Genomic DNA, 24,277 nt, shown 5'->3' on the forward strand with positions numbered 1-24,277 from the left:
TTATGTTTATGCATCTGGTGATTATGATCTGTCTGTACTTTATATTCATGTTTCTCTTGTTTGTGTAGTTGTTGAGGAAGAGACACATTGGGAATGATATCGTCACCATCGTTTTCCAGGAGCCAGGAGCTCTTCCCTTCACCCCCAAAAACATCCGTTCACATTTCCAACATGTCTTCATCATCGTCCGCGTTCACCATCCCTGCTCGGACAACACCTGCTACAGGTAAGCAACAGAATCGGGTGTAACATTAAGCATTATGCTTTTTCACAGCAAAATCAGCTTGTTACATTATTTGTTTATGGCACTTGGCAGACATTAAACTGAAGTGTTATTCTGTTGTCACACACACATTTTAAGTTGATTGTATGTATGAAATGGACAATTTAGGGCAGATTTATTTGGTGAATCTCCATTTACCATTTTGCAAATCTCCACCGGTTTGACAATTTAATCTATTGCGGTAGTGCATGCAAGTAGAACAAAGGCATAGCCAGCATACGTAATTTGTGCCGGATCCTGCTGTGCAGTTGACACTTTCGGTCCTCCGTCAGTATCACTGGAAATGCTTGCAGAATCCCTTGTTGTACCGTGGCCATCATACACGTGCTATGAGCTCTATATAAGATTTAACACTTCTCTTTTCCGTGGTGTGTTTGTGTACTTGGTTAATTTCCCACCCTCCACATTTTCACCATTACCTCTCACCTCTCTTGAGGGTCTGGTACCCCCTCCCCCCTTTAATGGAAAGCATGTCATATTTGGATACACAAAATGTTTAAGGAGTGTGCTTTTGTGTTTGCTCAATTTTTTGAGCTTAACTGTTTAGGAATTGTGCTGTGCTGATAAATCTGTCTTTAATATTATTTTTAAACACATTCTGGTCCGCTTAGAAAGAGAGTCTGGCACATTTCACCAGTGACAAATCATAGAATTCAAAGAAACTTAAAAATTTAACAAAGATTAAGATTTTTAATTTAGGAGACAAGGAGGACAAGAAAAGTGTATAGTTAGAGCTGAAGAAGTGGCTTCATGAATGCAAAGACAAAATACAAGGACATGCTGGAGTGCAAGCTGCAACAGTAGCAAGGGTGGACCATTAGTGTCAGTATTTGGGGAACGTCATTAGTTCAGTTGGTAGCCAAAGCTAGCGCCTTTGCGTTCAGCATACAGTAGATACCACACCCACCTTCTTGTGGCAGTTGCTCTGAGACATCCCCTCAAATCACAGAAGCCACAACCTCTGTTGACCTCCTCCTAGGCAAGGCTGTGGGGACCTGACAGTATCAGCCCCAGGGTGTTGAAGGCTTGTGCCAGCCAGTTTTGTAATATGCTGCAGTACCTGTTCTTTGTCACACTGCAGAGAGTGTTCTAGAAGTCTTCCTGCATCATCCCAATACCATTAACAGCACTAGTACCCCATAAAGACTATGGCCTTGTTGCAATAACTATTTTTTTACCAGACAAACGGTTGCGACTGAGGCTCTGATCTCTATGTTCCACAAAGCTTACTCACACTTGTGGGTCACTGGGTGAATTTTGTTCCTTCCTGCCTCTGGATCTTGGCCTGACCAGCAGCAACAATCTGTCAGGGGCTGGTGAGCAATTCTGGGGAACCCCCAACTGAACTGGGGAACTGAACCTTCCTCTTCACTTTCAGTATTACTCCATACACCAGTATTCATGGTGTCTGGTGTCTTTTATGATTCTTCCCTTGTTAGGTGCATTTTTATTGGTAATGGTTACTGGAGACTGTTTGAGGTGGACTTTGTCTTGGTGTTTGGAAAACAATCTTCATCTTAACATCAGCAGTATGTCCCTCTGGTCTGACTTGACTAAAGGCAATGATGTGCTGTGAATTAAAGGTCCGAGCAGGCAGTTATTTTTTAGGACGGTGAGGTCCATCAGTCCATTGTTGCAAGAATTCTTTCAATTTCATGGCCTGTTGAGGGCCAGAATGTTAAACACTAATAAAAAACAAAAAAGGTTAACACTAAAATGTAATTGATGGCCACTGAATTGTCATGTCGTTTCCACAATTCCAAGATTCCAAGAAACCTCTAGTAATGCCATCTTAGCATACACACTGCTGAGACGTAGAAAAACAGTGAGATGTCAGAAACCTGGTGTACAAGGCCAATGTGTTCCATTTTCATTGTGAAAGGTAAATGGATTGGCAAAACATGTCAGTGTGGATGTGGACGGTTCCAGTTTTAAAGAACATTTTGAACATTCTGCCCACAGCAGTATATCCAGGAGCACCTTTTGTCAACAGTTTATTCTAATGAGGTGTGCCTTTGTGCCTTTGGGATCTTTTCTACCCACCTCCCAGCATCATAATATCCCTGTTCTTCCTCATGGAGAATAATGGATCGCAAAGTCAATATAAATGAGATATTTACTCTCGGTTCACCACTTAAATCTTTTCTGTGTCCGTCTATTTATAGTCTATAGTTCCTGGTTGTGTCTAGTGAAACACGCTCCACTTGTCACGAATGTCATGATGAGTTAAACTGTGAAGCGTTTTTCAGAAGAGTTCTATTGAGGGTGTAAAGGACATGCTGCTCTGATTAAGTTTGACTATGTGTCTGCTTCATGAACTGTTACCTAATGTGATGGCACAGAGGCGCTCATTCCACAATGCGCTTTAAAAATGTATTTATTTATTTTTTTGTCATGCATTTTGTCTTAATTTTCCAGATGAAAAAGGATTAAGTGCGATTAACAGATTAATGGCATTATAAAAACCAAAAAGGCTTGAAAATGCATACACACACACACACCACACACACACACACATGCACTCAATCTCCTATTGACTGCCTCAAGAGGCTGAACTAGTTAAGTGGTGTATGTGTGCAGGACTCTTCTTAGACCTTCATCCCCCACCCTGATACATGCACTGGATTTTCGGCTGAATGACACCACTCTCTGCTCACAGGAATCGCTTCGCCCCTTCAAAGCTGCACACATACCTGCCATAGGAAACATCCATTAGTTTTTTGTCTTAATTGGATTTTATTTTTAAGCCTGACAATCCAATTCTACATGCTGGACCTTTAGTTTAGAATGTTTATATATTTTATTTTTTCTTGAAGAACATATTTGAAGAACACACTGGCAAAGAGAAACCTGGATTTCACAGCACCGCACAGGAAGGAATGGAGATATATAAATCATAAAAAAAAGCCATGAGCTCTTTTTAAAGGTGTGATTCTGTTTTTCTTTTCATCCTTGTCATCAGTGTCGCAGTGTTGGTTTCTAAAGCACCAGACGAAGAGATCCACTTTTTTTCCTGGATACGTAATTTATCACCTTCGGATGATTGAGGGGAAGTTTGAAGGGGAAGCTTGATTTAGGAAACAACTGAAGGAAATACCTTGTGATGTGCTGCTAGCTGCACTCGTCCTTGGCACGGCTTTAGTCCTGAATCTGCACACAGCTGTCTCTGAGGCATTGCTTGTCCGTCCGATTTATCACTGGACTCGTACCGAAGGTGTGGGTAATCTGAGCATATTGCATGTGCATAGATGATTTTGATCTTGATTTTTGATATTTTTTTACTTCATGAAAATGCTTCCGTGGATTATAGGATTTGGTACTAGAGATCTATACAGTTAAAGGAGTATCAGTGGACTGACACTGCTTAAGAAGAATAAAGTTGTCTACTAGATCATTTGTATGCTGGGTTGTGAGAATGACAAGGTAGTCAATTATCTCTTTTTCAACAGGATGTATTAGACAGATGTTTTTCGATTGCCTATATAGGCTTTATGTAGTGTATTATGCATGCACTATGAGCTATACAGGGGTTTGAGATATGATTCTAACCTTCTCTTTGTTCTCCTTGTGCTGTGGGATTTCTCCATTTTTCCCCCCAGTCCTACAAAGACTACAAATGCTTTGTAGGCTGACTGGCATCTCTGAATTGTGTGTGTGTTTTTTTTACACTTCTGTGAAGCTATGATGCCCCAAGTCTACCCATGTAGACTCTAGGTTCCTTGTGGCCCTGTGTATTATGAGCGCTACAAAAAATGTACAGAACCTTTATACGCTCTTTTAATCTATTTATACAATAATAGCCACGACTGTATTTTGAGCAGGGGGGCACGGTGGCTTAGTGGTTAGCACGTTCGCCTCACACCTTCAGGGTTGGGGGTTCGATTCCCACAACCGCCTTGTGTGTGTGGAGTTTGCATGTATTCCCCGTGCCTCGGGGGTTTCCTCCCCCGGTCCAAAGACATGCATGGTAGGTTGATTGGCATCTCTAGAAAATTGTCCGTAGTGTGTGAGTGTGTGAGTGAATGAGAGTGTTTGTGTGCCCTGCGATGGGTTGGCACTCCGTCCAGGGTGTATCCTGCCTTGATGCCCGATGACGCCTGAGAAGTTCGGATGAATGAATGTATTTTGAGCAAGTGTGTGATGCAGGTATCGGTATGAGGAGAATAACCGGTGCATATGGAACATAGAGATAAGTTAAGGATTTTTTTCTCATATGAATAGATTGTTAACAGCAGTGAAGAACTTTTGGAATTTCTTTGTCACAGGTTATCACTAGGCTTATGAGCATTAAAGAAGAGAACTGACCTTGTTACACTCCATAGTCTGCACTTTCGGGATTTTGTACGCAAAGTGAAATTGTTTTGTGAAAAAAGTCCTTGATTACAGCACAAGTGGTTGATGTCCCTATGTGCTAGATAAAACCTCAGTGGTTTGATACTCCATAATAGTAACCTACATCAGAGGCTGTTTAAAAGACTTTCATTGTGCTGCATGTTACTCCAAATCTCCAGTCTGTGTACACTTACCAAGAGCAGCAGTCGTCTTCAATGGCTGACAAGGCTTCATGTATCAAGTAAAGCAGGTCACACTTTTTTTTCTACTGTGATATAACCATTGAGCTTTGCTTTACTTTGCCTTTTTGTGCATTTTTCTCTTGAACACCGATCAGTCTAGTTTTAATGTCTGAGAAAGCTGAGAGGTTTCTGCAGACTTCAGTCGCCTTGGATAGGCCTTTATGAAGCATAGATCGGTACAGCATCAAATGTTTCTGAACAAGAGCAGGTCTGGCACTCATGGATTTGTTAAGCACACACTGTAGTAGTAGCAGTGAAGAATACATGTATTATGTATACGAATCCTCTTGGGTTAAATCATAAAATATCTGGTTGGGTTAAATCATTTTATGAACATTTTATGTATCTACCCTAAGTCAGAAAGCATGGCTAATTAACCATTAATAACAGATAGATTATGATTTTAGAGACACACCTAATTACACTCTTCTTTCCATATGTTTGATTTAACATTCCCAGACACACACTTTTGTGACCTAACTGGTTTTTATTGTATTTCCTTATTGTATTTTATTGTATAAGGGGTTTATTTTTGAGTCCGCTGTGTAACATCATTTTGTGGTGTTTTTTCAGCTGGATCGTTATGTGTTTGTTTGTGTTCTTGCACTCCTACAGTCTCACTTCCTACAGTCATTGTGTTTCCACAATACTAAGAGCCTGTTACCGAGTGCGTGTGTAGGAGTAATTCACTGGTCAACTACAGCATCATGAGGCAGCTTAAGAAGTTTGTAACCCAATAAAAAACCCTTCCATTGGAAAGTTCACACCCTTTATTGTGCAGGAATGTGAAAAGACTTACAAGGAGGGAACATTACACAAAGCAAAACTGTTTGCTTGAAAATAATGGATTTATTTTTTGTTGTTGTTGTTTTTGCTTTTTACCTCACTTTGACCTTCCCAGTACTTCTCTCAGCTATCCTGAGGGAGAGTCCACTCGACCTACTTCTTTTGTCCCTCTACAGACCATGCCAAGCAAGAAACCTGACTAAATAGTGTTTTTTTATTTATTTATTTATTTATTTATTTATTTATTTAATTGTTTGTTTATTAAAGAAACTACATACTGCCAGCCCACTGTTCCTTCTCTAGTGGTTTCGGGTTTTGCCATTTATAAATGTATAAAGTAAGAATGAACTTTAATTTTTTTGTATTTCTTTACAACACAGACTTGTGTGTGATTATCTTTAAATGTGCTGCACAAAGCACTTACTATATAGTATGTAAGTATGTAATATATGTAATACTAAGTAGTACTAAATAATTATGAGCAAACTTGAACATTTGAGGAACCATATATTTGTCTCACAGTCAGCACATCCTACATTTGCAGAAATGTAATAAACTAAAATAAAAAAAAAACCTGGGTAATGGGTTAATGTACTTAGCCTTTATTCAAACTTTTCATTTAAAATTTTCCTGTCAGTTCATTCTAGTTTTCATATATATATATATATATATATATATATATATATATATATATATATATATATATATATATATATATATATATATATATTTTCAAAGTAAATAAATCTTTAAAACGCGTAAACCTAACCAGTGTTTTGCTTTTTGCTTGCAGTGTGGCAGTCAGTCGCTCGAGTGACGTGCCCTCGTTTGGACCCCTAATCCCAAGAGACGTGACTTTACCCAAATCCACCGTGTTTAGAGATTTTCTTCTGACAAAAGTCATCAACGGCGAGAACGCCGCTCATAAGTCATCCAAGTTTGGTGGCATGGCTACACGCACTCGTCAGGAGTATCTGCGCGACCTGGCGGAGAACCATGTTACCAGCACTCCGGTGGAGTCAGCAGGCAAATTTCCTTTCATCTCTCTGGCACATAAGCGAAAAGAGAAAATCCGGCCTTATGCAGGGGCAGAGCTGCGCAGCATGGGGGCAATCACATGGGCAGTGCATTTGGAAGACTTGGTGATGGGGGCGGAGCGCGAGGGTCTGCTGGCGATCTCAAATGAGTTTGTCATTATCCTCGACCAGGAGATCAAAGCCTTGGCGTTCAATTGCTCCACAAGAGACGTGATTGGCTGGTCGCTGGGAAGCCCCGCCTCCATGAAGATCTACTATGAGCGTGGCGAGAGCGTTTCACTGCGATCCATCAACAACAACACAGAGGACTTCGGCGAGGTAGTCAAACGCCTGGAGGTCAGTGTGAGCTTCAGACTGTAATTATGACTTGATGCATTTAATATTATTCAATTAAAAAGTGTTTGTTTGGTATTTTATTTTTACACACATAGCATAGAATACATTACATTTACATGTCTGGCCTTTAGCAGACACCCTTATCCAGAGTAAATTACTTTTTTTTTTTTTTTAAATTTATACAACTGAGCAATTGAGGGTTAAGGACCTTGCTCAGGGGCCCAGCAGTGGCAGATTGGTGGGATTCAAACCTATGACCTTCCAATCAGTAGTCCATCACATTAACCACTGAGCTACCACATCCCACAAGACCATGAATACAAACCATGACTGCTCACAAATTGCTAAATAAAGTGCAAATAATGTGATCGGTGTAAGACCGTGTCTAAAACTACATTGCCCATTGCAATAAACTCGGAGAAACCATTGTTAAAAGCTAAGTAATATGACTGCAAATTACATGCACTTGTTATGACGGAAACTAAACGACATCTGTTATTAGTGAACTTACCTCTCTTTCTCTCTCTCTCACACACACACACACACACACACACACACACACACACACACACACACACACACACAGTCAGACATATTGACTATCAGAAATTGATATTGTTGTTTTGGAGATGCGTAGATTTATTTGTGTTCAGCTGTGTAGTAGTATGGTAGGTAGTTATCCACACACACACACACACATGCAAGAAGCGTTGTCATCATTCACCCACCTTGGGTCTTCTGTGGTGTCATGTAACTCCCCACAGACCTATTTAAACGTACAGTAAAGGTATAGATACAGTGATGCTTGTTTCTGAGTCTGTAGGTGATGCCACTGTAGGTGTAAGTACACTACATTTGTAAACACCTGACCATAATAATAACCTCCACTCTTCTGGAAAAGCTTTCCACTTGATGTTAACAAGACTGTAGGGATTAGTGATCATTCGGCTACAAGAGCATTGGTGATGTTGGTTGAGGACTGGGGTTGGTTTTTCAGTTCATCCCAAAGGTGTTCAGCATTATTAGATGCACGTAATGCCTTTGCAAACATTCACGATTTTATGGACATGGGATGTCATCGTCATGACTGTGGAGGTGCTTGAGTGTCCTTTGCAATAAAACCAGTCAGTTATAATCTTCAAGAAAAAACTAACATCTACCACATACTACTGTTGCTTTCAGATGTAAATAATTTTTCATTTGTTTAATGTTATCCTGGGAAATAGAGATGCATTACAGTACCGGATTAAAAATCCAGTCAGTGGATCCGTCTACCCATAAAGATCCCTAAGGTCTAAAAGGAAGTTAACACCACCAGCTGCCCCATGTTTATTTAGGTTAATTATTAGTTAATTATTGCACATTAATTACTGCAGTTGAAGTATCCCAAAAAAATGTCTATATGCTTTCTGAAGCTATTTCATTAATTCTGCAATTATATAATATACAAAATGTTACAAAATATACAAAATTTGTTTTGATGCTAGTTTTGTTTTTCTGGTATCTTGTTTTTCTTCATCAGCTGGTGACTAAGGGTAGTCAGACGAAGGAGATGACGCTGAGAAGGAACGCTCTGGGTCAGCTCGGGTTCCATGTGAATTTCGAGGGCGTCGTAGCCGACGTCGAATCCTACGGCTACGCGTGGCAGGCGGGGTTGAGGCAGGGCAGCCGTTTGGTGGAGATCTGCAAAGTTGCGGTGGCAACGCTGTCACATGAGCAAATCATTGACCTGCTGCGCACCTCGGTGACAGTCCGAGTGGTGATCATCCCTCCACACGAGGACTCCACTCCCCGCAGGTGAGCTTACAATTCCACAATTCTAACTGTTATTATATTAATTAATATATTATGAGTTTGCAGGAAATGCTGCCTTCAGGTTTTAAAAGATAGCTTCCTTCTATTGCATTCTGAATTCGACAGACATTTTTACATGCATACAGGCTAACTATAATTCCCTTTAACAGTATTGTGCATGTGTTGGGATATTGAGATAGCGTACATGCTTATTTGAGTAACGAGCTTGAATAAACTTGAAAAAAATAAAAGGTTATGATTTTTGTGAGCTCAGGGTTCTTATAATGATTGTGCTCTGTTTGTTATATTTGATGTCAGTGTATCTGATTTATCTGCATTGTTGCATTTTTCTCAACCTCCTAACCGCCGTTTTTGTGGTTGATGGGGGGCCTTTTTATCGGCCCTGTGTGGCTGGTGGTTAAATTACTGAGGAAGTGTTTGCTTTTTTTTTTTTTCATCTGAAGAGGTTGCTCGGAGATTTACCACATGCCGCTAGTGGACTACAAAAACCACAAGGAGGGGATGCCCTATGAGTATAAGTTCCCCTTTCGCAACAGCAATGAGAAGTGGCCTCGACCCACCGCTCCTCCACAGACTGTGGTCTGTACTTCTCAAAATCGAAATGTCAACCAAGGCCAAGGGGCAGCGGTAAACAAGGCGCAGAATTCCGACTACGCAAGACGTGGTTCACTCTTCCCTCGCAGCGTGTCCAGCGAAGGCCACCCGCTGAATGCTAAAAGGTATCGCTCAGATCCTAATGAGGAAATATGGATTTTGAGAAGTCTGTAAATTTAAATGAAATGTTTCCAGCCTTCCTTTTTTTTTTCCAAGAGTTAAAATGTCTGGCTAGTCGACTTTCATTCGGTTTGATTGATTTTTATTTGTATAGTCTTTTTAACAATGGACATTGCCACAAAGCAGCTTCACAAAAATATGAATGTTCAACATGTGGATTATATCCCTAATGAGCAAACCAGTGGTGCCAGAAGACATGAGGGGAAAAAAACCCTTAGAGATTCAAAAGGGAACATCAGGGTCACACTGCATGGTGTGATTATAGGTCATGTTTCTTCTATAACTCTGTACTATATGGTCCAAAATGTGCAATTGGAAGAAGCAAGAAATTCATTAATTTTTCATTTATTTATTTTTAACATGAATTCTATCTTGTTGAAGTTCTCAACTGTTCACTGATTGAGACCTGACTCATGTGGTAAAATCCACAGAAGTTCTATCTATCTCCAGGCTGTCAAAATGGAGCCATCCTCAGCAGCAGTGAGCTGCAGCCTTTAAGTGCTGACACTCCAACCAGAAAGAGGGCATCAGGAGGGGTCAGGCAGGGACAGGGAGCAGAAAGCCTCAGGATCAGTGGTATCTCAGGAGTAGTAATTAGAAGTAGTAGACTGGGAGAGAGAAACAGTGGGAGAGAGGGAGAGACCGAGAGAGTGAGAAAGAGGGAGAGACCGAGAGAGTGAGAAAGAGGGAGAGACCGAGAGAGTGAGAAAGAGGGAGAGACCGAGAGAGTGAGAAAGAGGGAGAGACCGAGAGAGTGAGAAAGAGGGAGAGACCGAGAGAGTGAGAAAGAGGGAGAGACCGAGAGAGTGAGAAAGAGGGAGAGACCGAGAGAGAGGGAGAGACCGAGAGAGAGGGAGAGACCGAGAGAGAGGGAGAGACCGAGAGAGAGGGAGAGACCGAGAGAGGGAGAGAGTGAGAAAGAGGGAGAGATCGAGAGAGAGACAGAGACAGAGAGAGAGTGAGAAAGAGGGAGAGACAGACAGAGAGAGAGTGAGAAAGAGGGAGAGACAGAGAGAGAGAGAGAGAGAGAGTGAGAAAGAGGGAGAGACAGAGTGAGAAAGAGGGAGAGACAGAGAGAGAGAGAGAGAGAGAGAAAGAGGGAGAGAGACCGAGAGAGAGAGGGTGAGAAAGAGGGAGAGACCGAGAGAGAGTGAGAAAGAGGGAGAGACCGAGAGAGAGTGAGAAAGAGGGAGAGACCGAGAGAGAGAGAGAGTGAGAAAGAGGGAGAGAGTGAGAAAGAGGGAGAGACCGAGAGAGGGAGACCGAGAAAGAGGGAGAGAGAGTGAGAAAGCGGGAGAGACCGAGAGGGAGCGGGAGAGGGAGAGAGAGAGGGAGTGAAAGACCGAGGGGGAACTGAGGGAGAGATGGACAGAGAGAGGGATTGAACACAGATTATTAGGTATTAACAGAACCATTCAGTTTCAGTTCACAAACTTTAGAGTAAAGCCATTGCACTTTGCTTTCTGTTTCACACTGCTGCCAGAAAAGGAAGCAAAAAGACCATTTCATGTATATTATGTAATCTGTGGACAACCCCAATTCACTGTCTGATTATCTGCTTCTAGTTTTTTTTTGTTTTGTTTTTTGCAGCCATAAATCAAGTCACGTGCATATTGTTTCCTTCCCTTCCTCCGGCTCTATATGCTTCCCCAGAATTACGTGATGGTTCGATACGTCTCACCTGGTGACCTCACTGGATGAATCACCAATGTCGATACGGCAATGTCCATTGTTAAAAAGCATCGTATAGATTTAAATGGAGTTGCTCTAGTTCCTAGGGGAAGCATTCACTCACCACTTAGACCTTATTTTGACGTTACAGGATGAAGCATGTACATGGACATTATGCTTAAGTTGGTCTGTTTTTTTATACACACACTTAATCACACAGTTTTAAACCTGACAACCTGTAAGCATGTTTGTGCAGATTACCTATACACTAAATTTACTGCTTCTCCTTGGCCTGTGCTTCTCCTGTGTGTTAAGTCTCCTCCCTTGTTGCTCTTGTGTTAATTAAAGAACTCTCCATACACACACATTATAGTCTGTAGTAAAGCTAACAGGATCCTCTTTCTCTCTCAGATATTCTCCAGGCTCTGATAACTACGCCCTGGCTTGCTCCATTGTGATGGGCCGGTCTCCCCACACCCGCAACTCCCCCAACAACCAATCATTCTCCAGTGACACCAGCTCCAGCTCCACCCACTGGCGTCAGAAGTCCAATCCAGACGGGTAGGTGATAGAAATCATCGATTATTTACACAGCACTTAGTTCCCAACCATGAACCTGATCACCAGCAACTGGCATGTTACTCCATACTGTTTTGAATCTTAAGGCATAATTTAACACATTGTCATTTTAGAACAGATGGCATTTGATTAGAAAACATCTTGGGTAATACCATACCACAGTAACCCAATGAACCGTCGAGTAATGCTTTAATCTGCATTGCGTGTTTGGTAGCGACCTACACAACAGTTTACGTTAACGCATGCTTATTATAAAAGTTAATTTTTCCTCCAGCTTCATTCTTGCTGCTATAGAACAAAACCTTTAGGTTATTATGAGGAAAATCTTTATGCGTTGATTCTAGTGAGTTTATTTGTGTGTCTTAGTACTAGAGCATTCAAAACATTTCTTTCTGTCTGTCTGTCTATCTTTCTGTCTTTTTTCTGTCTTTCTGTCTTTTTTGTCTTTGCTTTTTGTTTTTGTCTTTTTTCTGTCTGTCTTTTTTTTCTGTCTTTCTGTCTTTTTTCTGTCTTTCTGTCTTTGTCTGTCTGTCTTTCTTTTTTTCTGTCTTTCTTTCTTTGTCTGTCTTTCTTTCTGTCTTTTTTCTGTCTTTGTCTTTGTCTGTATGTCTTTCTTTTTTTTCTGTCTTTCTTTCTGCCTTTCCTTCAGTTTTTTTTCCCTTTCTTTCCTTCTTGCAGTCGTAAGGCATCAGGAAAGACGACGTGTGTCTATTTAAATACAGATGTATATTATATGTGTACTCGTCTGATGAATTGCTTTGTGTCTGTTTTCTGTTCCCATTTCCTGATAATATCCTCTTCAGCTTCAATGCAAACCGCAGCTCACCATTAACTGCTGATCGTCAGTGTGTGTGGGTTACACCCAGCTGGGTCAGAGTGGTGGAGGGAGAAGGAGCCAGTAGGACACCATCAGGTAATCAGGAGAACTGTTCAGTTTACTCTCATAACAGCTGCTGTGTTGCAGGTAGTGCAAGTTAGATGTGCTGCTGCTTTATCTGAGGTTATGACTTTATAGGTACACCTCGTCTTAAATAATGAGCAGATATAAAACTTCTGGCTGTTTAGATAAAGGGTGTGTCGTTACTGTAAGAGCTCTTAGATCGAGATGTACTTTGTCCTTCACTGTGAACAAGAAAAAAAAACCCTGTCTTCTAAAAACTCATGTATACACACACAAACATACACATGTATACACACACCCCATATATACACAGACACACACAAAGCCATGGCAACAACGTCTTTAACATGGCCAAGCAAATTAAGCTCAATTGTCTAAACCAACACACCCTCAGCTTTTCTGCAAATATTTGTTTTCCATTTAAACTCCATTTCTCATCCTCTGTCATTTAGACCTGACAAACATAAAACCAGTCCTGATGAGCATTGATCAACACCACAAAGACCATAACGCATCACCCTACCCAAACACAAGCGCTAAGGTGAGTCTAAGCTCTGCTCTAGCTTATAATTTAAGTGTATGTGTAATAGTACACCAGTCAATCTGATGTCTCTGCATCATGCTCCAGAACGAAGCTACGTCCATCAGCCAGTCCGCCAGCACCACACTGTCCAGCCATGCCTCCAGCTCAACCCATAGTGAAGAGAAGTGGTTCGATTTTGGTGGTAGGCTGGAGTCTGAGCTGAATGGCTTTACGACCACTTGTCCCCAGGGAGCTTCCGCTAATGGCGCTGTTGAAGCTGCACACAGAAACTCTAAGGCTAAAGAGAAAGCCTCAGCTCACTGGGGAGAGATCACCTCCACCTGTAATGATCTGCAGACTCCCCTTCACACAGATCTCACTGAGAATCAAGCCAAAAGCTCTCTGCCTCCAGATACCAGTTCCCATACTACCAGTGATGCAACCTCTCATTCCAGGTACACGTCCAAACAGCTATTGTGCAACGTAGCATGTAATAATCCACATCTCACACATCTAGAAATGTATATCTTCATCAAACCATGTGTGTGTACGTATTTGTGTGTTTGTGAGTATATGTTTGTGTATATGTTGTGTTTTTTTTCTTTTCTTTTCCTTACTTTTTACCACAGCGCTGCTGACGTCTGGAATCTGTTTGGTCAGAAGATGTTGGTTAATCTTTGATAACAGAAATCTGACAGTATTTCTGACAGTAATTCGAAGCACAGGATTATATTAATTACCATGTTCTAATACATTATCAATTCTGGAGCAAGATCTGCACCTGTATGACCGGCACACCACAAAAATCCAAGCATAATAATAAAAGAAATTCTGGCCTTTAACATAAACAAAACATGATGTGTTTTATAAATTATGCTGAATAACGGCTAAGCTGACCGCTGTGTACCGTAAGTGTTCACACCCATGCCGTTACTCTGTGTAACCAGTTAGAATTTAATATCGGGACGTTTCAGACACTACATGTTCTGTTTATTTTTGCTTTGCTAGAACAAAAAGATCCCAACAAAGCAACACTCACTTTATGGCACTTTATGGCTAGCTAACACACAGCGATTTGTACCTTCTCTAAAAAGGTGCCGCTAGTAAAATTTCTGAAAAGTAGCGGATTCTCTTGGATTGCCTCTTGACCAAATCAAATTAATGAACCAGAACTGACTTTTAATGACCGTATCATCGTTGTTGTCATGTTGGTAATCATTCTGTATCGCACGTTTACTCTCGGTTATCAAACGCTTTGTAAGTTTATAGGACAAAAGGGTTTCCAGTTTCTTTGTAACATGACTTATAAGAGTGGTATAAGAGGAATAAATACTTTTGGGTAATCTACATTTACTATAACAGCATGCGCATCAGGTCTTATTTCTTATTTTGCATTTCGTCTTCTAGTTGCACAATGTGTGGGAAGAGAGATCGGGAACGAGACTCTCTGAGTTCTGGTACAGCACTTAATGTCTCGAATGCATCATGCGTAGTCGACGTATTTCGCACACAGAGCCGTGCTGCAGTACAGGCCAACAGCTCAGTTTAATATTCCTGTATAATGACTTCATGAGACATTTAGAACACCTCCACAATGTGATAAGCTGGATTTGTGTTAATAAAGCGTTAATACATGTAAGTGTACACACAAGCTTTCACAAACGCTTGTGTTTACTTCACACAGACAGATTGTGTATTTTATGAACTTTGGATGAATTGCGTGGCTGAAAGAGTGGCTCTGTTTCTCACACATCACTCAAAATGAACCGTGCAGTTCTCGAGTGGTCGGGATGCTTTTATGGTTAACAAGCGCTAGCTTGTTTTTTTTTTGTTTTTTTTTTAGCAAAATGGGCATGCTTGCTCCATCTCTGTCTGAGTGAAGCGAGACCGTACAAATCACTCAGGAATGCGGAACGCAAGAATCTTGTCTTATGAAAAAGCCTGACATGCATTGACCTCTAGCTGTTGTGCCACATGAACGAAGACAAAGCTCTTTTTACTGAGCATGCTTTCCACTTTTGACAGTGCAGTTTTAGATTTAAACATTGCTTCGTTATGTTTTTGGCATTAAGACACACACACACACACACACACACACACACACACACACACACACACACACTATACATACATGCATATATCTGGCAAAGTGCTTTGCCGATACATTGGAGTTTCACTACTGTGCTCGCTGTGTGCATGGTTTAAAGGAGAGAAGAAGGGAAAGTATTGATTCTTTATACTTTCTTTGTGTCTGAAAGCACTCTGAGTTCAGTGCACTCGGGCAGCCCACCGAGCTCCACTCAGGAGGAATCAGCCCCCTCCACCTCCTCCCCCACCCATCCATCCCTCTCTCCTGGAGCCAAGAGCTTCTACCCCCGCCAGGGCGCCACCAGCAAGTACCTGATTGGCTGGAGGAAACCGGGGGGCACCATCAACTCGGTGGATTTTGGTAGCAGTCGCAAGTAAGTCTTTGGTTAAAGAAAAAGAATAACCAAACTTACATAGAGTTCAGAAAAACAGAGTACTGTGCGCTTCTGTGTTTCCCCTGCACTTAACTCTTGACGATTCATCAAAGGTTTGACCTTATGAGTTGAATCAACTGCACCGCAGTGCAATACACAGTGACTTTAGGGTTGCTCAAGCATTGTTGTCAATAAGACTCATCACATGCTGATTTTCAACCGTCGGAAACTAAAGGCTTTCATTCGTTAGTGCTGTTGGGTTTGCACACACAGGTGGATGTTGGTAAGCATATCGTAATACAGTCGAACTTCGAGGTGAAGACATGATTACAGTTGAAATAGACAGCATTTTTAAAACATAATTAAAGTGCTAAAATGAGCAGTATATCCGTTAGACTTGGGAGCTTTAGGGTTTCTGTCTAGATTGGCTAGTTTATTTGTTTTGTTATTTGCTTGCTCAAAAAAGAGGAACTGTAACACAAAGTGGTAATGGATAGATTTTTTTAAAAATTGTATTATAGTTTATTGTTTAGGTTTTTTTTTTTTTGGGAGTAAAAAATTACTATTGAGTAAAAGGACAAAACAGATACTAAGATTGATCAAATAGACTCCCAAAGGAATTCTGACCAATCCCACTCGCTTCTTGCCAAACGTTTGACCAGTCTTGCCTATACTTTCTAATAGGGCTTGTAAATTGGTATTATGTCATGACCTTTGTTCATTTGCGGTTAAAAGCACGAACGTGCCCATATTCGTTTGGCTAGCCAGCTAACTGTGATGTGGCATGTATGCTTTATAGATTTAACACACTAGTATGTTCGCATGTTCATCTGCCCATCTCCATCAAACCCCACCTTGGGATCCTCCTGCCCTTTTCCTGCAGTCACTTCAACAAAAAGACAGACTTGGCGATCTTAAAAAGAAGCTTCCTGTCCAAAGTCATATCATCTAGTTTTGTATTTAGACTGGAGGTTGGCAATTTGTGCATCAGTTAAACTTATAGTTCTTAATAAGGATAAATAGGATTGTTCTTTTTGGAAGCGATGTGCTACATCTGAAATGTCTTAAATGGGGTGTCGGTAAGCTTAGAACATCAGCTTCTGTGTATGATCTTCTATTAGCAAGCCGGCTTACTGTGAGAAGGGATCCATATTTCGTCTTCAATTCTATTAAGTCAATATTATAGATTTAACAACTCAGTATATCTGTATGGCTATTGATCTAAAGCAAATACATGTATATGTAACATGACACATTTAATGGTAGAGAGGTGCAGTGTTGTGCTGTCAACTCCCAATGCAGTGCACTATCATGTTGATCTGATTTCACTCATTGAACTCTTTGGAAGAACACGTAGTTGAAAAGACTACTCCGATTTTATGTGTTTTCACATGAATTCTGAGTTGTGGTAGTGTTTTCCTTGTTTTTGCCTGGTCTGAGGTTGGGAATTACAAGTTATAACCTCAGGAAGCATTCGTTCACTTTTCCTTGGCTACAAAGAGAACACGCATACACTGCAAGACCTTTGAGATGTTTGGTTGTGATTTCCTTCCTACATGGGCTGCTTAACAGCAGACAGTCCCATTTTACAGTGAAGGTGTTTGTGACAGCTGTTGCACCGTTGCCTGGACAACCGTTGCTACAGTGGTGTTGATGGAGTCTAGCTTGGAAGGCATAAGCTTGCCACAGTCTTTCTGAAAGGAGAATATTGCTTTGTCCTGCCAATCTTCAATCAAAGCCCAATGTGGTATTCTTTCCTTGTCCTGGAGTCACTTAAGGCCTCCCCTCATCACTTCAGCAAAAGGTCTGCGAGAACAGTTTTGGTGATAAACGTCTAACATTTGTTAGTGACTAGATGACCCTGAAGTGATCTTATGCTTTGAAGGTTTCTGTTCAAGGTCATACCATCTCACCCTTGTCCTCTTGCTAGTTCTTGGACTGGATGGTGGCAGTTTGTTCATCAGTCCAGCTGTTAGTCTGCTCTGGACAGAAGAGCCAAAGAGCTTTCCTGAGTTTGACCCACCCGTTGCTGCACATCTTTACTCTGGCTTACAGACCGGCTCACTTGGGTTAATAAACTGAGTTGGTTCTGTGTTCCAAAATATAAACAACTAAGTAATCTAAACCAAAGCAACCAGGTCAGGCCAGGATAAATGGAGTTACCTAACATGAACAAACCAAGCCACCCTGCTGTTTATAATACATCTCCATGTTAATTAAAAGTCCTTTTTTTGTTTTGTTTCAAGTGAGCCATATCTGACCTCCCGGTGTCAAGACTTTTTGTTGGGTTCTGTGGGATCCCAGTTATGATGCACACCACTAATTTAAAATGGGACGCTTCTGAGCTGCTGTAAGTTGCCCTGGTGATTTTTTTATTTTTTTATTTTTTTGAAAGTCAGAGCCAGTTCATCCAGGGGGTTCATCATAATCCAATGCATCCTTTATCGTGCATGAAAGATTTTTGACCAGATGCCAAACCGCAGTTTCTGAGAGGGCTTATAAAGTGTAGTTTTTACTATCTTAACTTTAATTCTGTGGACACAAAACATCTCACTACACAAATATTGTCAGTGCTAATTACCTGTTTGATTTAGTAAGTGTTTAACAGTTTGGACAGTCATGCGGTGGGGAACAACCCATGTTATGAAATATTCTTCTGCAAGTAGCTTTTAATTGAATCTTTGTACTAGGGTGGGTCGGAAAGCTTATATCCTGCAACTTAAAATTGAATAGTCAAGAAGAAAGAAGTACCAAATATCCCACGTTTGGGTGAAAATACGGGATTCTCTGAAGAGGTGTTTGAAATAAACACCAATTTTTATATATATATATTTTTTAAGTAATGCTTACAGTACCGTTTCTTCTAATGATTGTGATTTAACATTCATTTATGATGCTTTATAGTCTATGATAAGGCTTTAAAGATATTTTGTAGGACTCGCAGTGGTCACATCGCTCAACTCTTCCACTTGCCGTTTCTTTAGCATGGTAAGAATCGTTATCGCTCAGTGAAAATGCAGTGGATTGGTCTGGAATTCTTTTTGTAATTTAAATCTCAGTGAACACATTTTTATGAACATGAATAAAATATACTTTTGAGTATTCCTTTATTATGAGCAGCTTGCTCATTTGACATGGATGAACCTTTGGACTAGATCGTTCGTTTCTGCCCACATACTGTAAGTCGTATTGTACGTAATGGGCCCCGAGTTGTCTCTACAGATATCTGGTTTCTAGTTCACTTCAGAGAACTTTGTGGCTAGTTCAAAATTTAATGTTGACTGATGATATTCTCTCTTGCCAGTGTCATCTAGATGAAGATGAGGTTTCTTTTTGAGACTGGTTTCTCCGAGTTTCTTCCGCATGTCTTTTCACTTGCTATCCATCACCTCTGACTTGCTCATTAGGGACAAAATTAGCCCTATATCCGGATTCCTAGACATATGTCCATTTCTAAAAGCGCTGTATTAATAAATAGACTTGAATTGATTTTCCTTGAATAACCGTAACATCACGTGGCTTTTGGCTTTGTGTCTGTCCTCTTGTGATTTAGGCGACATCAGAGCGATGGGTATTTAGGTGGGCAGCCTCAGCTACGGGCCACTATGAAGATGAGCCAGTCTCCCCAACCCACTGCCAAATCCACTGTTGAGGAGGATCTAAAGAAGCTCATCACTCTGGACAGCCCTCCTCCTAGCTGTAGCAAAACTAAGGTATCGCAAGCTTTTATCTTTAATAGGGCTAAAACCATTTGAGTTGGATAATACAGTACATGTCACACGTGATACTGGCAATTTTTGAGCTTTTCTTACAGGCATTTATGTTTTTCAGCCCTTCTTACTGTCCACACCGAGTCCCCGATCCTTACAGCGGACCTTCTCTGACGAAAGCATCTTCAGCGGGCAGAGGATGCTCACGGCGGCCCGTCAGAGTGCCGACCTGTTCGGTCGCTCCACCATGCCACGCTCACCCAACGCACGCATTGCCTCCCTGCACCACCGATCATACACTCAGGGGGCCAAATCTCTGGGTGAGCTTTAACTTCAAACATGAGAGACGAGCCGTCTTGAATGAATCTATCTCTCTTTTTTTATTACATTGAGAAGTAACTCTAGTAAATGGACATAGCATTTAAAGAAAACCAACATTGTGCAGTCTTTCCCCTAATGCCTAAAGCTCTGATTCTTAGTGCCATGATGGATACATATGCTTTTTCCCCAGGTGACCTCACTTTCACAGAGAGCAGTGTATTTGAGGCTGGGCCATGCAGAAAGCCCCAGCAGGACCCTGGCCTCATCCCCCTTCCTGATGCCAGTGCAGACAGCGGGCTCGACTGGTCTGATCTCGTGGATGCAGCCAAAGCCTTTGAAGGTATTGGCCCTCAAAGAGCTTGGCCTGTTTTGGTCACAAAGTGAAATATAAAGTGTATATATAAATATAGTGGTGGATCAATGGTTAAGGCTCTGGGTTACTGGTCAGAAGGTCCAGGGTTCAAGCTCCAGGATGGCCAACCTGCTACTGTTGGGCTCTTGTGCAAAGCCCTAACCCTCTCTCTTCTTAATGGGTGCTGTATAATGGCTGATCCTGTGCTCTGACCCCAACATCCTTACAATCTGGGAATTCTTATTCTATAATAGAGTTAAATTCTATTTTTTCTATTTCCAGGTTCTGTATCATTTGTATTTTTTCTCCCCAGCCTTGAAAACAGCTCCCTCTTTAGTCAGACCACTTTGTCTGTGTAGTTCATCCATTGGACAGCAGAGGGCTCTAGAGATCAGAAACTACTTTGAAAGTGGCTCGAGAAGTTGACACAAAAGAGAGAAAGTAGAAAAGTTCAGTATTCACATAAAGTACATAATGAGGTTCTAGTACACGTAACAAGTGTAGAACATTCTGGTATTTTTGAGCTAATGAATATCTTGCATTAAGGTAAGATCTGCAAGACTATTCAGCCAAGGGTCGATTCTTATTTTTAACATAAAAAAATCAAATGTGTGCCTTGAGTGGCATTGTGTTGGGTTGCTGATGAGAGAATTACTTTTGCAAAAAAGACAAGTTGTTTTTTTCTTTGAGATGATGATGATAAGTGTTCCTTCAATGGCTGACCGTCTCAGACGCCTTTTAAATTTATCCCTCAGAGTTCCCTGAAGTGTCGTTTTTCTCTTTCTGTTTGTGTCTACAGTTCAAAGAGCAACATTCTTGGCAGTGAAAGATGCCACTTCTAGGTCAGAGACACACAGCCCCAGCTCACAGAAGACTGAGCCTCAGACATCCCTACAGCAGCAAGGCTCCTCCAGGTGCATAGCTGCCTTATGGCAGACGTCAGTGCTAGGGACGCATCGGTACCGGTACTAGGTACCGATCCGATACCACACTCGTGCACGCTTTCCTGTAAAATGCTCAAATTCCAACATCTGATACCTGTGTGGTGTAGACCGTGAACAAATCAACAGTGATCTGGACTTATTTCACATTGAACGGCAGTGAAGTGACATGATCATGATGATGATAAAATCTTATGCTGTTTAAACGGCATCTTTGTGACCATGCTTATTAGAAATGGCAAGAACGGATCGATGTAGAGAAACAGCAAGCACTCAAGAAAGCACTTCAATTCTGTGAACAGTGAAACACACATGCCTCAGGTCTACTCTTGGCGATTCCTGGTGCAGTTCAGTTAATAACTCTCACTGATCCTTGCATGCATGCTCAGGTTGCACACTATCACGTTCTCTGTTACCGATACGGAATACATGGCACGAGAAGTCGCACCACACCGCAGTGACTAATATAAACAGAGAAATAAAACGATCCATGACATCCGTGATTGCTCGAATCTATTAGTATTAATAGAAACTTATACTTATTAGTATTAGTAGAATGTATTAATATTAACGAGTACCTAAAAACATTTCATTCTTCTTCTCTTTTTAAATAACAGTACCAATGCATCCTTAGTCTTCATATTAAGTTTCAGTTTCAGACTGCATTTAGACCCTAGGTTTTGTCTGAATTAGGCTGAGTGTTTTTCAAACGAAATGAAATATTTAACTTACTCTAACATGTACCTGTGGTGCGCTCCTGTTTAGTGAGAGCCCTGGCGGTCTGATGGGGAAAGTCGGCCAGCTGGAGTCGATGGTGAAACTGCTGCAGGAGGATCTGAAGAAGGTGAGCAAAAGAGAAAATAACTGGATTCTAGCACGTAAGCTGCAGATTAACATCCTTTGATACAATTCACTCAAATGAATCGGATTCAGACCAGACAGTTTTGTTTGAAATAAAGCACTGTGTGAAACCCGGTGTTTCCCATCTCTGTGCTTTCCTGGCAGCTATAAATTTGAGGTGTTACAAATACACATCTTTTTCTCTTCCCAGGAGAAGGATGCAAAGGCCTCATTGCAGGCTCAGATCCAAAGTCTGAGGGCAGACAATCAGCGGCTGCTGGAGGAATCTCAAAACACCTCGGCCAAGCTGAAGAAGTTCACAGAATGGGTTTTCAACACCATCAACATGGACTGATCCTCTGACCTTCCAGTGTCCTGTTGCCACACTCTAAATGCAATATGATTAATCACAGTGCATCTCTAAGCGATTCATTGTGACTCCTCATATATACCCGAACCCTGCATGTCTTTCTGTCGTTCTGAACTCCTCCCATCCCAACCCCCCCGAGTGCCAGACCTGCCAGAACTATTTCAGGAGAACTACTGTAGGCTTTTTATTTTTTTTTTCCTCTGAGAGGGTTATTGATTTGCTTAATTGCCCACTTCCTCTCTGTTCTTTGGCTCTATATAATGTGATGTTCTTAAAGAAACTCATGTCAAGGCTATAAAATGGTAATTCACATGCTCACACACTATAAAATGGTAATACAGAAATTGCAAACAAAGCTATAACCATGTCCACTATGCTGTACAGTTTAAACCTGTGTGAAGGACAAAAACACATAAGTAAACACTTACATATAGAGGACCCCCCACCCACACCCCCAATAGCATTATATGTTGGAGGGCCAAAAGTCATTCTTGCTAAAGACACACCGAATGCCGTTCCTATGCCATTACTGTGACCTTACTAGAATTTTAAGCTTGTATTTTCACTTAACCACTGGCTTGGTTGGTTTATTAATTGTTGTGTTTGATTATTGACGGCTGTGAGAAGGTCTTGCTTTTCATGTTCCGCTGACGCAAACATGATGGAGATTTTCCCGTCGATGTATTTATGTACAAAGTTTCCTCGACTATCCTCTGGCTAAGAGCCAAACCTGCAGTGAAGTCTGACTGCGGTCAAACACGTCGCTTTCGTCTTTTCGAGAGGATGATGATACCCTCGTCTTCGAGGTACCTGCGGTCCGTGATATTCAATCACACGTCGAGATCTACAGCTTATTTAACCGACCACTTTGATTTGTTTGAAAGATCAATACAAATGTGATTTACAGCCTGATGTGTAACCTGACCTACTGTATATCATCTACAGTACTTGTTATAAAGCAGAATGATATATTACTGGTAGATGGTTGGTGCCATAAGGTAAATATTTATATCTTATTGTGTAGAACTACACATAAATGAACAGCCTCTCTTGTATAAATGCCCCGTAAAAATTATTTTAAAAAATATTTATTTGTTGAATAGTCATTAAAACATTTTAAGATGTAGAGAAAAGGGGGATTTGGCTGTGTAGCTGTTTGTAAATAATTTTGTTCCTTTTTTTTTTCTCACTTTTTATTTTTTTATTTTTTATTATGGATAGGTGAAATATCGCCATCTATTGGAGAAAATGCCACATGAACTTCACTAAAAGGACTCCTTAACAGCAAAATGGCATTTTCTCTGATTTACAAAATGTGGTTGATTTTATCTTGATTCTACACAAAATTCACCTTGCTGTTTCAAAAAACAGCAAGATGTCTGGGGTTTTTTTTCCACTGAGTTCAATCATTGTTTTAATCATGCCTGTTAAACATTTTCTCTGTGTTTTTCCACTCTTATTTGTATTGCTCTCCTGACAGAGCTTATTTTCCGTTGTCTGAAATCTGACATTCTCTCTGCAGACGTTACTGGATCCTCTTTCCATTTGGAAACTGTTATCTCCGACATGCAGTAGCATGTTGTAATATTTCCCATAACCTTTGACATGTAAAGACATTTATTCCATTAAAAAATATTTTGGGCATTTTAAACGCTTTTGTCGGGTTATTCGGGCGTGTTGTGTAATGTCGGAAAGCTAGCATTTATATTTTAGATAATGACCTAAATGATCATTTTACTGTGGATTTGGATGGAACAGCTGATGCATAGACTAGACAGAAGGGTAGGGCTTTTGAGGACTGGGAAGTGTGTGGGAACAAGGAGAGTGAGGTTATGCTTGATGAGTGTGTTATAGCCCTGCACACTGTAAGAGCTGCTCTGAACTGGTCAGCAGACCTGGTCAGTGCTGGTGCTAATCCTAACAGATACTGACAGTTTTTATATGGCTGTTATCGTTTTACAGATTAAATTTACGAATAAAAAAGCGAACATGAACACCTTTT

The 24,277-nt window shown here is 41.0% G+C and overlaps 1 protein-coding gene across 5 annotated transcripts in view; it reads left to right on the forward strand.

Moving 5' to 3' along the window:
• The window catches only part of LOC113659594 (signal-induced proliferation-associated 1-like protein 1), a 51,454-nt gene extending 27,528 nt beyond the window's left edge, over nucleotides 1-23,926 (forward strand). For 4 of the 5 annotated variants that reach the window (XM_047821910.1, XM_027172492.2, XM_047821911.1 and 1 more), the window contains exons 7-21: nucleotides 69-226; nucleotides 6,437-7,016; nucleotides 8,539-8,813; nucleotides 9,275-9,550; nucleotides 11,688-11,837; nucleotides 12,659-12,768; nucleotides 13,209-13,297; nucleotides 13,385-13,734; nucleotides 15,538-15,741; nucleotides 19,295-19,454; nucleotides 19,573-19,771; nucleotides 19,963-20,112; nucleotides 20,924-21,038; nucleotides 21,831-21,909; nucleotides 22,117-23,926. In XM_047821910.1, coding sequence (XP_047677866.1) covers nucleotides 69-226; nucleotides 6,437-7,016; nucleotides 8,539-8,813; nucleotides 9,275-9,550; nucleotides 11,688-11,837; nucleotides 12,659-12,768; nucleotides 13,209-13,297; nucleotides 13,385-13,734; nucleotides 15,538-15,741; nucleotides 19,295-19,454; nucleotides 19,573-19,771; nucleotides 19,963-20,112; nucleotides 20,924-21,038; nucleotides 21,831-21,909; nucleotides 22,117-22,260 — 3,039 coding nt within the window. In that variant the 3' untranslated portion in view covers nucleotides 22,261-23,926. The remainder of the gene's footprint in view (nucleotides 1-68; nucleotides 227-6,436; nucleotides 7,017-8,538; nucleotides 8,814-9,274; nucleotides 9,551-11,687; nucleotides 11,838-12,658; nucleotides 12,769-13,208; nucleotides 13,298-13,384; nucleotides 13,735-15,537; nucleotides 15,742-19,294; nucleotides 19,455-19,572; nucleotides 19,772-19,962; nucleotides 20,113-20,923; nucleotides 21,039-21,830; nucleotides 21,910-22,116) is intronic. The other variant, XM_047821913.1, reaches the window with a different exon arrangement.
• Nucleotides 23,927-24,277: the final 351 nt, after the last annotated feature.

Source organism: Tachysurus fulvidraco, chromosome 12 (genome assembly GCF_022655615.1).
Source record: "Tachysurus fulvidraco isolate hzauxx_2018 chromosome 12, HZAU_PFXX_2.0, whole genome shotgun sequence".
In the NCBI taxonomy this organism is placed as follows: domain Eukaryota; kingdom Metazoa; phylum Chordata; class Actinopteri; order Siluriformes; family Bagridae; genus Tachysurus; species Tachysurus fulvidraco.